At 40.4% G+C, this 13,046-nt stretch overlaps 1 protein-coding gene across 1 annotated transcript in view; it reads left to right on the forward strand.

Annotated features, from left to right (window-relative positions):
• The first annotated feature begins 1,838 nt into the window (after positions 1-1,838).
• LOC146509832 (pecanex-like protein 3) overlaps positions 1,839-13,046 on the forward strand; it is a 29,220-nt gene continuing 18,012 nt past the window's right edge. Inside the window, 8 exon segments of the mRNA XM_085173662.1 lie at positions 1,839-2,590; positions 3,114-3,605; positions 4,191-4,311; positions 4,314-4,398; positions 4,497-4,602; positions 5,185-5,224; positions 5,357-5,452; positions 5,672-7,417. Coding sequence (XP_085029788.1) covers positions 3,453-3,605; positions 4,191-4,311; positions 4,314-4,398; positions 4,497-4,602; positions 5,185-5,224; positions 5,357-5,452; positions 5,672-7,417 — 2,347 coding nt within the window. The 5' untranslated portion in view covers positions 1,839-2,590; positions 3,114-3,452.

Here is a 13,046-nt window from a genome sequence, read left to right on the forward strand (position 1 = left end):
TGGCCTACCCTACACTGAAGCTGTAGGTATAACACGTGGGGATTTAATTGGAAGGGGGAACAGAAAAGTGCAGGAGCAGCTTTTAGACCTGATGCACCTCAAGCATAGTAATGTACGACAGTAATGAGTGTATTTTATCCATCCATCCATTCTCTTCTGCTTATCCAATTCAGGGTCACGGGGTGGGGTTGCTCAAGCCTACCTCAAAGTGTGTATTTTAATTAACATATTTTTTTATGTGTGTGTGTGTGTGTGTGTGTGTGTGTGTGTGTGTGTGTGTGTGTGTGTGTGTGTGTGTGTGTGTGCGAGCAGATGACCATCAATGATTAATTTCCTTTGGGATTAATAACATTTTATGAAATGAGCAACCACTGCTCAATCAAGGTTTTCTTTTTACTGTAATTACTATATAGTTATTTCCAAGGACTTCACAAGTAATTATATGTGTTTCATAGCTTCTCTTCATTACGGAAGAGTAGAGCTGCCACCCAGGCAAAAGAAAAATACAAGTGTATCACGTTATAACGTGAAACGTTTATTGTTCTAACAAGATACTTTTCCTGTTTGTACAATATACTATCATGTTTGTACAATATACCTTTCACGTTTGAACAACATAATATCACGTTATTACAATATACATAATTATCACGTTCGTACAATATAAATATTATATTGTACGAACATGATAGTATATTGTACAAACATGATAGTATATTGTACAAACAGGAAAAGTATCTTGTTAGAACAATAAACTTTTCACGTTATAACGTGATACACTTGTATTTTTCTTTTGCCTGGGTGGCAGCTCTACGCTTCCGTACTTCATATCTTGACATTTAACCTTGGCTATGTGTCATCTTCCCACAGCCGTGATGTTAACTCAGGCATCACTCCCTCCACATAACTCTGTAAATTGAGAGAAAATGAGTGCATCCATGCTCTTCCACTTATCCAAATCAGGATCACAGTGGGACTGGAACGGTACATCCTGGATGGGTCACCAGGATTAAGACAGTGACAGACTATTTGTGTCTTTGGACTGTGGGAGGAAGCCACTGTACACCGCAAGAACATGCGCTCCGCATAGTGCACAGAGGTCACCAACTTTCTGCAAAGTTATAGCTGCAAAGGGTGGGCGAACATATTAAACTCTTTCGATTAAGAATGTCAGTCAAGTTCATATGTGTGTGAAGGCATATGAGCTAATACCTTGGGCAATATAGTATATTTGCACAAGAACTTTTTTTTTTAACATGCCCTCAATAAATAGGCAATTTTACAGACAAAGATGGTCAGAGAGTTTATGTGTACTGGCATAAAAAACAAGAGATCGTTGGCTAATGTTGCAGAATGGCACACAAATGCGAGTTCTATACTATTCATAAAGAATAAATATAAAATATAAATGTAAATTTTTTACCTATCTCAAAATCAGCTACCTACCTATATGTAGGTCCAATTCATCTCTTCAAGCATGGACAACTGGGGTTGTCAGGCGGCATCTGGAACTGAACCATTAGCAAGGTGAGGGTCTTTTGGGATTGTAGGGAGCAGTTTTGCAGTGTGGCTGGCTTATATGGGGGTTAGCTTGGCCTACATTAACCTGAGCTAGCTGGTAAACCCATATATAAGAAACGTCTACATGAATGCCAGAACCTGAAAGTAAACATTCAGGACCTATTTATTTTTATTAATTTGTTTAGGTAGTTTTGTGGTTGATTGGTTTGTACTAACATTACATTTTAAGAATATTTTAAAATAAAAGAAGAAGAAGAAGAAAAAGTCCTCCTCATGACGTCAGTACACATGGCCAATCAGCGCCATGGGAATCTCTCTCGGTCTCTCACTCACTTTGCGGCCGTGCGTGCGTGCTTGCGTGCGTGTGTCAACTAGTTGTTAGCAGAGCTAGCTACCCAGTGAGCTAGCTCGTTGAAACATTTTTTGTTTTTGTTTAGTTTTAGTTTTAGTTTTTTTTAAATAGGGTCCGTTTATACCAAGAAGCATTTGTTGTTCGTCATGAGAGGGGCCCACGGCTCCCCATACATGATGTTTGTCACCCAGTCATGCCAAAGAGGAGCACGGCCTCTCGGGAAAAATGATAAGTTAGCTAACGCCAGCAAAAAGTGAAGCTACAGTTTTTTAACAGCCGATTTCCTTCCTAGCTAGCATCCTGAGACGGAAAGCTCTGAGATTTTGCATGAACTGGATGCGGAAGGAGGATATAAGCCAACCTGGACAGCTATTGCTAACTATGAGCTATGCTGGGATCCAAAATCGGAGAACATCTCACTGTGAGCACAATTATTAAATCTGTCAAGCCAGCGTGAGATAATAATAGCTAATGACTTTCACCTACCTATTAGCGGTTAGCGTTAAGCTGTCTTGTTTTAGGGTGACGTTACAGTTACCCAGTCAGCGATAGGGACATCAAGATAGAAATGCTTGCATATGCGGCCTAGCATTAGCCGGTAACTAGCATTAGGTATCCTAATGTTGTCTGTCAGTCAGTTTGAGGAGATAATCTTCGGGTTTAGGTCATGTTATCATATTCACTGAGGTCACTGAAACCACTGGCGGCTGACCAGAGGTGAGAAATGCACAGAAATCTTTGTAATATACGTTGAGCTGCCAGTTAGCTTGCTAGTGCCTGTCACAAAACTTAATCTAGCTGGCACACCAATGGCCTGGACGTGAACATAGGGAGTTCAGGCTGTCGGAAAATAAACATACAGCTGTTTTTGTTTGTGTGAAAGACATCTAATGGCAAATTATGTTTGTTATGATCATTGTTTCACGTGCCATTGCTAGCTTATGTTATTCTTTTGCATTTATCGATTACTAAAACGATTCTGTCACTTCAATTGCAATAAAGGATAATTAGTGTCCTGTGATTTAATGTAATTAAGTAAAGGACAGATGAAAGAAAAGAGTAAAATGTTAAAGTAAAACAAACTAAATAGACGTTATAAGTTGCACCTGAAACAAAAAGAGCAACACTAAACGTATTTGGTGATTTTTTATTAGATTTTCAAAATTGTTTTTTCATAAAATCCAGTGTTTAAAGTGAAGCCTCATAAAAGAAAACTGACTAATTGTAATCTCTCTCACAGATGAGCACTTGTTCGTGCAGTCATTGGGTTACCAGTGTGTCAAAAAGTCACTCTGCTGATTACCCACCGAGGATTAGGCTAGAGTGTGGCAACGCTGGTGCAGGGAGGGAGCTTATACTGGCACAAGAATATGCAAGGACTCTTTATCTCAGCTGAAGTGTATGCATATATTTAAGACACAAAACTGCTGTGCTTGATGAAACAGTCTTGGTCAACCTGCCATGCCCCATGGACGTGCCATCGTAGACACAAGATACCGTGGCTCAAACTGCTGCACAGTTTTTTGAGCTACAGCCTTGGGGGAAGCGTTTCAACTTTTAGTTGAACCTGAAGGTGGAGATGGGTTCCCAAGCTCTTCAGATACTGCGGCAGGGCGTGTGGGCTTCGCTCACTGGAGGGTGGTATGTGGATCCCCACCAGAGCACATTCTCCAACTGCTTCCACCTCTACCTTTGGATATTTCTCCTGGCTTTCCCCTTTCTTCTGTACATGGTAAGTTCATTTTCCCATCACCAAATAAAAATAGGAGCTACCAAAATAATGCACAAATCCTTTTAAATCAGTTTTCAGAAGTTAGCCATGATGCACATGATAGCTTCAAGTAATTTCAGTTATATAGGTCAAATCACAAATTTACCTCAAAGAAGTTTAATAATCCGTTTCTTACTTACATGCCCAAGCCCTTTTTACACATAGGCAACTTCAACTGACTTGATCATCTCCCAGGATTATCATGTGTAAAATGGGTCAAATACTATGTTCTGAATAACATAAATTTTTTTTAATGATGTAAACTGTATGAGAGACTCATTCAGCACATATGCATGGGATAATAACTTTATAGTTTAACTTCTAGTGCTTGTAACAATAGGGGAAATAAAAACTAAGGGTGTCTGCCTGAACTTGTGTGGTTAAATTAAGATCCTGATTTAAAACAATTCCATAATAAGTTTGAAATATCCAGCTATATTTAACACCTCATTTCCAATTAAGCTTCCTTCCTGGTTCTAGTTCTTTGACGTGACTGCCTGGTCTCATTTTTGTAATTCCTCTCTTTAAATTCCAACTCTTTGTCAGGCTCTTCCTCCAAGCTTGTTGGTGGCAGGTGTGTACTCTGCTGTGGTTGCTGTATTTTTTACTGCCATTAAAGTGGTAAACTACCGACTTCATGCAATGTTCGACCTTGGAGAGATTGTAGAGAAAAGCAGGCCTCACTAACAGCTGAAGCGCCAAGGACAGAAGAAGGAGAAGAGGGGTCAGGTGCTCATGAGGGGAATCAGCACAGGTAATGTGATGTGTCTTAAAGATAACTTGCCTGTTGTAATGTTGTGACTTGCTGAATTCTTTGAAATTTTTTTCTTCCTGCATGTGACTATTTCACAGGGATAGTCATGTTGGTGTAGAGATGACTGTGTTTCGGAAAGTCAACTCAACACCCCCAGTGCGTTGCAGCTCCCAGCACTCTCTGTTTGGATTAAACCAAGTGTCGGTGAGGATTACCATATTTACTAGCATGCAACATTCTCTCTTCTGGCTTCCAACATTTCTCCAGTTCTACCTATTAGAATTTTTTTAATTCATTAATTTGGTCTGTCAGATGTTTTTCTTAGACTCCTTTTTTAAAACGGCTCAGAAAAAATACTACATCTGTCTGTCAGCGTCAGCACAAGGAACTTCAACCAGTGAAGCAAACTACAACATGTAGCAAGCTTTAAAAGCTAGCGGGTGGTATGGCTACAGGCAAAAAATTAAAAAAATAGACAGCAGATGATTGAATAAACCAAGTTACTGTTTAACCTAAGTACACTTGTTACTATGATCTTTCTAACTCGTAGCTCCTCATTAAATGCTAATTGGTCTGAACCTCCCGTGGCTTAGTGCCAGGTTAAAAAATTTTGTATTTTCCATGATCAGTATGCCTATAATAGTAGTTTGCAAGATTTTTTTTAGTTCAGTACCAACCTAAGGGGGATTTTTTTAAGTACTTAGCGATGTTCTTATGGTTTCGTAATGCATAATCATGTGGATCAGGTGGTTTAAAGCATTGTGTATATTTTTTCTTACTCTTCAGGAATTCTTGCCTCAGTTGGAGGATTCAGGGGGTACTAAGGGTAAGCAACTAAATGTTTTAATTCTGCATACCATACTTTTATTTTAAATCATGATGTATATAATAGATAGTCTGACATTTTTATCCAAGCATATGTTTTAAATTTGTAATTACTAATTTCCTTTTATTTCAGATATCAAAGAGTTAATGCGAGAACAAGGAAGCAATAATGTGATTGTCACGTCAGCTCAACGTGAGATCCTACGTCAGAGTTCCCAGGACCCAATTAGTAAGTCTGTTATTTTTCACTGATTAGAAATGAGCATTAGATACTGGAAACAATGTTTAATCCTTCCTGTATAAGTCAGGCTGTAAGTATATCAGTATTTTCATACAAATTTAGGAAAGGGGGAAAAAAATGGAATCTTGAGAAACATAATTCACAATGTCAGTGTTACAGCTTGCAAAAGTGCATTTCAGTCTAATGTTTGGTTTTCTTACCGTACAGGGGCTCCGAATGGGGTCTCATCCTGCATTGTTGCCGCTCTTGGAGGTGAGTTCCAAGGTCTTGTAGGAGTATCTGGGGTGTCAGCTGGATTTGAAGAACCTGGAGCCTTGTCTATCCCCCCTTCACCCTCGAGTCAAGAAGATGGAGGCGAGAAAGAACACTTGCAAGAAGTGGAGATGTTAACAGAACAGTTGTCTCATCAGAGTTCCAAGGACAATGATTTGGGGGCTTACTCTCCCCTTGGCCCCTCTGCTGAATCTGAGAGTTTGGGAGATACTCCCCTAAGCCCTCTTATAAAGAGTAGCTTAAGTGAAGAACTCAGTGAAAATCTGCTGGGTTTAGGCCTTGACCCTGTGGCTTTTGCTCCTGGGACTGAGCACCCCGGCAGCCGCAGCGGAGTAGCACTAGCTGCTGGATCAACAGACAGTTGTTTCAGTGCTGGTGGAGCTACCACAGACCGTGAGACGCTAAGCACTGTTAGCAGTTACCGCAGTGAAAAAACTGATTCAACTCAGCTGGAAAGTCCTTCATTCAGCCAGTCGCGGCCTGTAGATGGACAAGTTTCTGCCTCAGCACCAGAGATAGGGTCTGACATCCACAAGCCCACAGAGGATTCAGCAGTGCAAGATGGCAGTGATACTGACAATCTGTCAGACAGTGTGTTACTACGCTCCCCTTCCAAAGAATTCTCCCTCAGCCAGGGGCTAGACCGGACACTTGTTGAAGGAGAAGATCTGCCATCTGTACCTTCTGATATTGCACAGCCCCCTCCTCTCCAGAACTCTTCCCCTTCAAGTAGTGGCCACTCAGAGGTTTGTGAATTAGACAGGAATGTCCCAGTTCCTCCTCTACCCCCACCTCGGCAGACCAATTCAGTGCCCTCAGGGCTGGCCCTGGGTCTGGTGTGTTCTGAGCCTGCTCTGCCCATATCTTCTACCCCATTCTTACTGTCTGAGCAGCCTGCTCTGCAGTCCCAGCAGGTTGTACGCCCTAAAGACTTAAAGCTGCTGCGGGCCAGCGGCGGTAGCATGGGGCACAGGCCAGGCCGAAGGAAAGCTCCAAGAAGGCGCGCTGGAGCTGGCAGTAGTAGTTTTGACTGTGGCTCTTACAGGCGTCACCACAATCATAGACAACACAGAGATTACATACCAGTGCGCAATCGACTCGGCACTAAGGCTTACAGTGAAAGTTTGTTTGAGGATTCCAGTGACGAGGACGACGGCAGTGACATGAGTGCAGGTTCTAGCCTGGGCTCTCAGCGCCGATACAGCTCAGATGATGATGACGATGATGATGATGACTCTAGTTCCTCTACCTCCTGCTACTCTCCAGACCTTGCTAACACTGGCATTACATCGACTCTTCCCCCTGCTGCTCAACTGCCTACTCCAAGGGAAGGGGATTTACCCGAAACTGCTGGCCCCTCACATCCTCGTGCTGCTCAACGCTCTTCTAGCACCGCTAGTGCTAAGACTCACGCAAGAGTGCTAAGTATGGATGGGGCAGGTGGAAGCCAGAGCAATGCAGTGGCTCTTCCCTCTACTCTGCTTGCAATGCCCTCCACCTCCACGCCTGCACCTCGGACTCTCACCATCTCTAAGTCTGATCTGGAAGCCCGGACTATACACTCTGATGGCTTTGCTGGAGCTCACCATCATCGCCTGGATTCACTTGGAGGCTCTTGGACTGGCAACCAGATGGGCTGGAGAACAGGAGAACTGGTTGAAGAGGGGGCTGTTGGAGGTGGTGAGTTTGCAAATTTTCAGTCAAGAATATATGTTTTAACTTACCCTACTGAAACAGTTTTCATCATGGTTTGGAGGTCTAACTAATTAAGAAAGTTAACCTTCATAGGGAGTCGCTGATAGTAAGGCCTATTTGTAAGGCATCAAATTTGATGCTGATATTTTTATTTCTGTAATATATTTGATGACAGACCACTATTAATTTGTACTTAATTTAATCACGAGTAATGACTCCATGGTGTAGTGATTAATACATATACCTTATTTGTGAAAGATTTTATTAAGATAGCAAAGAGACACAAACCCAGCCTTAGGGTCTCACAAGCTAGTGTACTGTGATCTAACTAGATGTATCTGATATGATCCCTGTGTTGGTGTTGTCCGTGGTCATCATAATTAATATTGGTCCAGGTTCAACATTGCAAGTTATATTGTCATAGGGAAAAAAACTGCCAATATTTACTAAAATCCAAAAAGGGGTGGTTGTGGTTTAGGATGGGTTATGGGGTTATAGTTACGGTTATAATTATAGAGTTAAGGTTAGAGTTTGGTCCAAATTTCTTTCCACGTCGCAAAACCATGACATCACAACAGTGTGATTGGTCACTTGCAATGATGAACCTGGCCCATCATTAGCTTTGGTGATCCTAGAACAACATTGGCACATTGATATCAGATTGTGCACTATACCCAAGCCAGTATAGAGGTGACGGTTGTGTCAGGAACTCCATCTGATATGAAGTCTGTGCCAAATCAAACATGGGTTCCATGTGCTGTGGCAATCCCTTTGGAAATAAGAGAGCAGCTGAAATGCCATTACTTTACTTTTAGTTCCAAGTAACCATGAGGTGTGATCAGAAAGCTCTGGAAATGATTCTGGAAAAATCAAAAATCATGCCTGTAAACCCATTCAAGATATATTATACTCTGCACCATTGTAAGTGGAGCTGCTATATTTAGATCACTGTAGAACGCCTGTTATGTCTACTTCTACTTATGTCTCAGTAGCGCCTGCTGGATCTACTCCAGTGTATTCCTTCAACTTAATTTTCATTTTCAATACGTTTACAGTGTCACTATCAGACAAGTCTGCAATAAGAGCAAATAGCAAGAAAAGACTATGTTGCAATGATTTGCAACTCTCATAGGCTCGTATTTTATCAGGTAATTGTAAAATGCAGTGTTTCTTTTTCGGCTTTTCTGTTGTAAGATTTTCTGTAGAAATTTCACCAGAACCTCAATCTGTTTTGCAAAGGAAGTATGGTCTCATTAAGAGCTTGTTTGCACTTGGAGGGGCTGATGCCCTGCATAATCTGTTATCCTTCAGGGGTTGCTGGCGATGCAGGATTTTCAGCTCTGTGTGTCCACCCTGCAGCTGGATGTGAGACATCATCTCAGCCGAATTTCTCCCAGATATCTTCTGGCTCTCTATTACCGGAGAGACCCAAAAGTGTTCACCGCCAGTTCCCCTTAGGTTAGGTGGTTATGAGGAAAACTAGATGCTTCATTGATTGGGTGGCGTGCTGTTTTCAAGTGGAGGGCCATAAATGGCACCTAGCCCCAGAGGCTTTGTCGCACATATATATAAATTACTTGGAGCTGACGGCAGGTTTTTTGGCTTTGGGGCATTTCTTGCTGAAAAATTGTTATGTCCTGATTAGGAGAGACAGTATAACAACAGTTGTGTATACAGACTGTCTGAGGCACTTGCTGTGTGACATTACACAGCCTGGCTCACACTCTGATTGTGTGGAGCAGTGAACACCTCCTGTCATTATGTGTGACGCATGTTCCCAGTGCATTGAACACTGGAGCGGAGCTACAGAGGAAATCCACTCTATGGGGAGTGGAGACTCAATCCTACAATAGTCCACCACGTCTGAAGGTGTATTTGTATATTTGTTTGCATCATACAAAAACACAATGTCCTCTTTTCTTTTCCCTAAAAAAAATTGAGGGCAAAACATTAGGGGAGCTCACTCATGGCCAGGCGCACTGCTATAAGAGTTTCCCTGAGCAGGTTGAGGGAGCAGTGGCTCTCTTTGATTTTGATTGTTCCATATTGGCCCAGCGGGCCATGGATGATGGATCTAACTTGTCTTCTCCACAGCCGGCGGTGGACACTGCTTTTGCACAGGGGCCTGGTGTCACAAGTGTCACAGAGCAGTTAGCTGAGACTGGCACCTGAAAGGCTAAATTTAAATGAGTTGGGTCTCCCCCTGAGGTTGATTGAGACCATTCAGAGTGCAAGAGCAGTTTCTGTATTCTGACTTTATGAGGGTGTGTATTTGAGAGATGTGCAGCTACGAACAAAATTTCTTATCAGTGCTGTTAGAATTGTGTTAGACCTCCTTCAGGTTTTGCTAGATAAGGGAAGAGCATTTTCCACTATTAAAGTATTTGTCTGGAATGTCAGGCTGCCATGTTGGCTTTGGTAATGCACCAAAGAGATTTAACTACGGTTTTAGAGTTAGTCTTAGTCTTTTTACAGCTTGCTTTAGCATCAATGAAAAATAACAGTAACTGTAAGTTACATGCTCTATCTACCCACACATCATGTCTGTAGTTTTCAACTGTAATAGGGAGGTTTTGCACCCTAATGCTGCCTTCATGCCTGATGTTAGAGATTCTACCTATAGCTGCCCTGCACAGGAGCTGTTAGCCTTTCGCCCCCTGCCATTTGGGGAATGAGCCAGAGGTGGCTGACCTTTTGTGTGGGTCAAGGGGTTAACCCCGGTTCCTTGAAAACTGAATGAGGTATCTCACTGCACTTTGCCCATGCAACTGGACAGTGATAGTAAGGCATCAATAGATTAAAAAAACATGGAAAAATGCTGACTGATATTTATTTATTTAGTCAAAATTATTTGACCTTTTGAATTAATTAAATTTAGTCATGAGTTAGTTGCTTTATGGTGTAGTAGTGGCACATAGAACAACAACACTAAAAATGCCTGGACCCCATGGTCTTGGTGATAAGAGCTTCTGTGGCTTGTCATGCCAGAGGGGCACTTACCATAGTGAGATACCGCACTTGAGCTTCAAAGAAATTAAGTTACCCTGGGCCCGTCGTAAAAAAAACAAAACTATTAACAAAATCCTCACAAAACTAAGCTCGAAATTAAGCAGGCAAAACAAAGGTATAACTGTATCTTTACGGAATAAAGCATGAAATTGGGGTTTGAAAGAACACATTCAAATTTACAGATGTAACAGAATCTGCTTTGAAGTGTCTGTTTTGTGCACAGGAACAAGAATAAAGAAAACATTTAGAAAATAATATTTTATTCAAATTTATTTTTTAGATTATTCTATTTAATCAGATTATTTTAACATTGTGTAACATAATACCCTATATGGACAAAAGTCCCTCTTAATCTTTAAATTCAGGCGTTTTCACTCCCATTGCCAGACTGGCATAAAATCAAACCCATAGCCAAGGAGTCTGCCTTGAGAAACATTTTTTCAAGAATGGCTCATTCTAAAGAGCTCACTGAGTTCAAGCATGCCAGTCAGTTTGTGAAATTGCTTCCATCCTAGATATTCCACTATCAGTAAGTGGTATTATTGCAAATTGGAAGCATTTAGGAACCACAGAAATGAAGGCTCAAACTGTGTAAAGTTATAGAACTGGCTCACTGACTGCATATAGTGCGCAAAAGTCTCCAAAGCTCTTTTGAGTCAATAACTGCAGAGTTCCAGAGCCCCCAGCACAAAACCATCAGCACAAAAACTTTGCACCAGCATTTTTGTGGCATGGTCTTCCACGACTGAGCAGCTTTTACCTATATACTGTATGTATTAATGTCAGGTGTTTCCACTGTGTGTTATACTAGGGCTTTTCCCAATTTCTTAGATGACTAAATGAGGAAAAAAAGAGACTAACCGACTAGTCTGAAACTTAACACCACTCATAAGTTCCATTTGAGAAACTTTTAATTAATAACTATTAATAAAAATTAATAACATAGGTATTTGAAACCATTTATCACATTCTTCAGTGATGAATCATGCCGCTTAAATGTGCAGCACCTTGCAGCATGCATTATCAACATTACACATTATACTCCAGACAGACATCAAAGATGAAAAACACTTAAAATAAACCGATGTTAAAGATGCTACAAAACCAAACACGTTCCACTAAAATATGACAAATTAACATCTAATAAATCACGACTTAAAAGTCCCAAGCATTATGAATGATGCACACTGTTCGAAATTCATGACATCCACTTCAATAAAAGTTAAAATCTAAAATAAAACAATAAGTCATCCATCCATTTTTTTCTGCTTATCTAAAGTCAGTCAGACATCCTTAGCCGTCCCCTTTCAATGTGAAGGAGTAGCTGCTCTTCTTTGAACCCCTTCCGAATAACTGAATTCCTTACCCTATAACTAAGCCAGAGCCCATCCACCTTATGGAGAAAGCTCCTTTCAACTGCTTGTATCAATGATCTCATTCTAATAGTGTTAACAGAAAGATCAGGCCTAGATTAACAGATTTAGTTTCCCAACAATGATGTGCCATTTGTTGGCAAATGGGTGCATAACATTTAGGACCCAATAATATACCGACATTTGGCATTGATTAAAAGTTTAACAATTAGATTAAACCACTAGTAAGTCTGGTACCAACTAGTGACAACAGCAACGATTAGTCGGTTAGTCGACTAGTCACACATATGCCTACTGTAGGAATAGTGAAAGGTAACTAAAGCACAGTGTTAGAGAAAGTTGGAAGTATTAATTAAAATTTTGTCTGCTGTGCTTAAACTTTATTATTTTAGTAGAACTCCTTATTATGCAAGTTTACCAGAAACATTCAGGCATCATCCAGCTTTTACCCGACCAATAAGTGTAATGGGTGCAGTACCTAAACATTTCTTTGTACCTGAGTCATGAGAATGTGAAGAAACTATGCAAAATATTTTCTACCATCTTTTGGTGCCATTTCTACCATCTTTTGGTGCCATTTATGGTCAATGTGTCAACTATGTCTTTTAGCAAAGACATAGTTGTTTAGGAGGTGTTCCCATCTGCACTAAAAGATGGTTTACAAAACTGTTAATCGAATAAATAACTTTGAATGAAAACCCAATAAAGTTTTATTAAATTGTCTGTTTAACAAATTATATGAATATTTTAAACACTCAAAAAGCGCTTGTTAGGCTAATTTGATAAAGAAGTTAAAACATAAGCTTCACTATAAACACTAACTGCTAACTTAATTTACCTCTGCAAATTGCCAATTTGGCTTAGGCTGCAGCTGTGCTCTTTCTTTAGCAGCAAAATCTAATGAATCCACATCAGCAGCATAGGAGAGGAGAATGAGATGGCTGATAGCATCTGATTTCTTTGTTATTCACTCACTGTCTTCATTTTAAATAATTTTTTTGGTTTGACAGTTTGGAAAAATTCAGAGTGAGATATGTGCTGCTGGTAAATAATACTGTTGTGCTCAATTACAATTCTGTTCAGATTTTTTTTCTTTTTTATAAAATGGGAGTATTTAAAACAATGTTTAGTAATGAAAGATGACCAAAAAGACTACTAATACAAAAATAAGAAGCATCAGTAAGATGAGTATAAATTATTGTGTTTAAACCCTGATTACCACCTCACTGCTG

Source organism: Neolamprologus multifasciatus, chromosome 10 (assembly GCF_963576455.1).
Source record: "Neolamprologus multifasciatus chromosome 10, fNeoMul1.2, whole genome shotgun sequence".
In the NCBI taxonomy this organism is placed as follows: Eukaryota; Metazoa; Chordata; class Actinopteri; order Cichliformes; family Cichlidae; genus Neolamprologus; species Neolamprologus multifasciatus.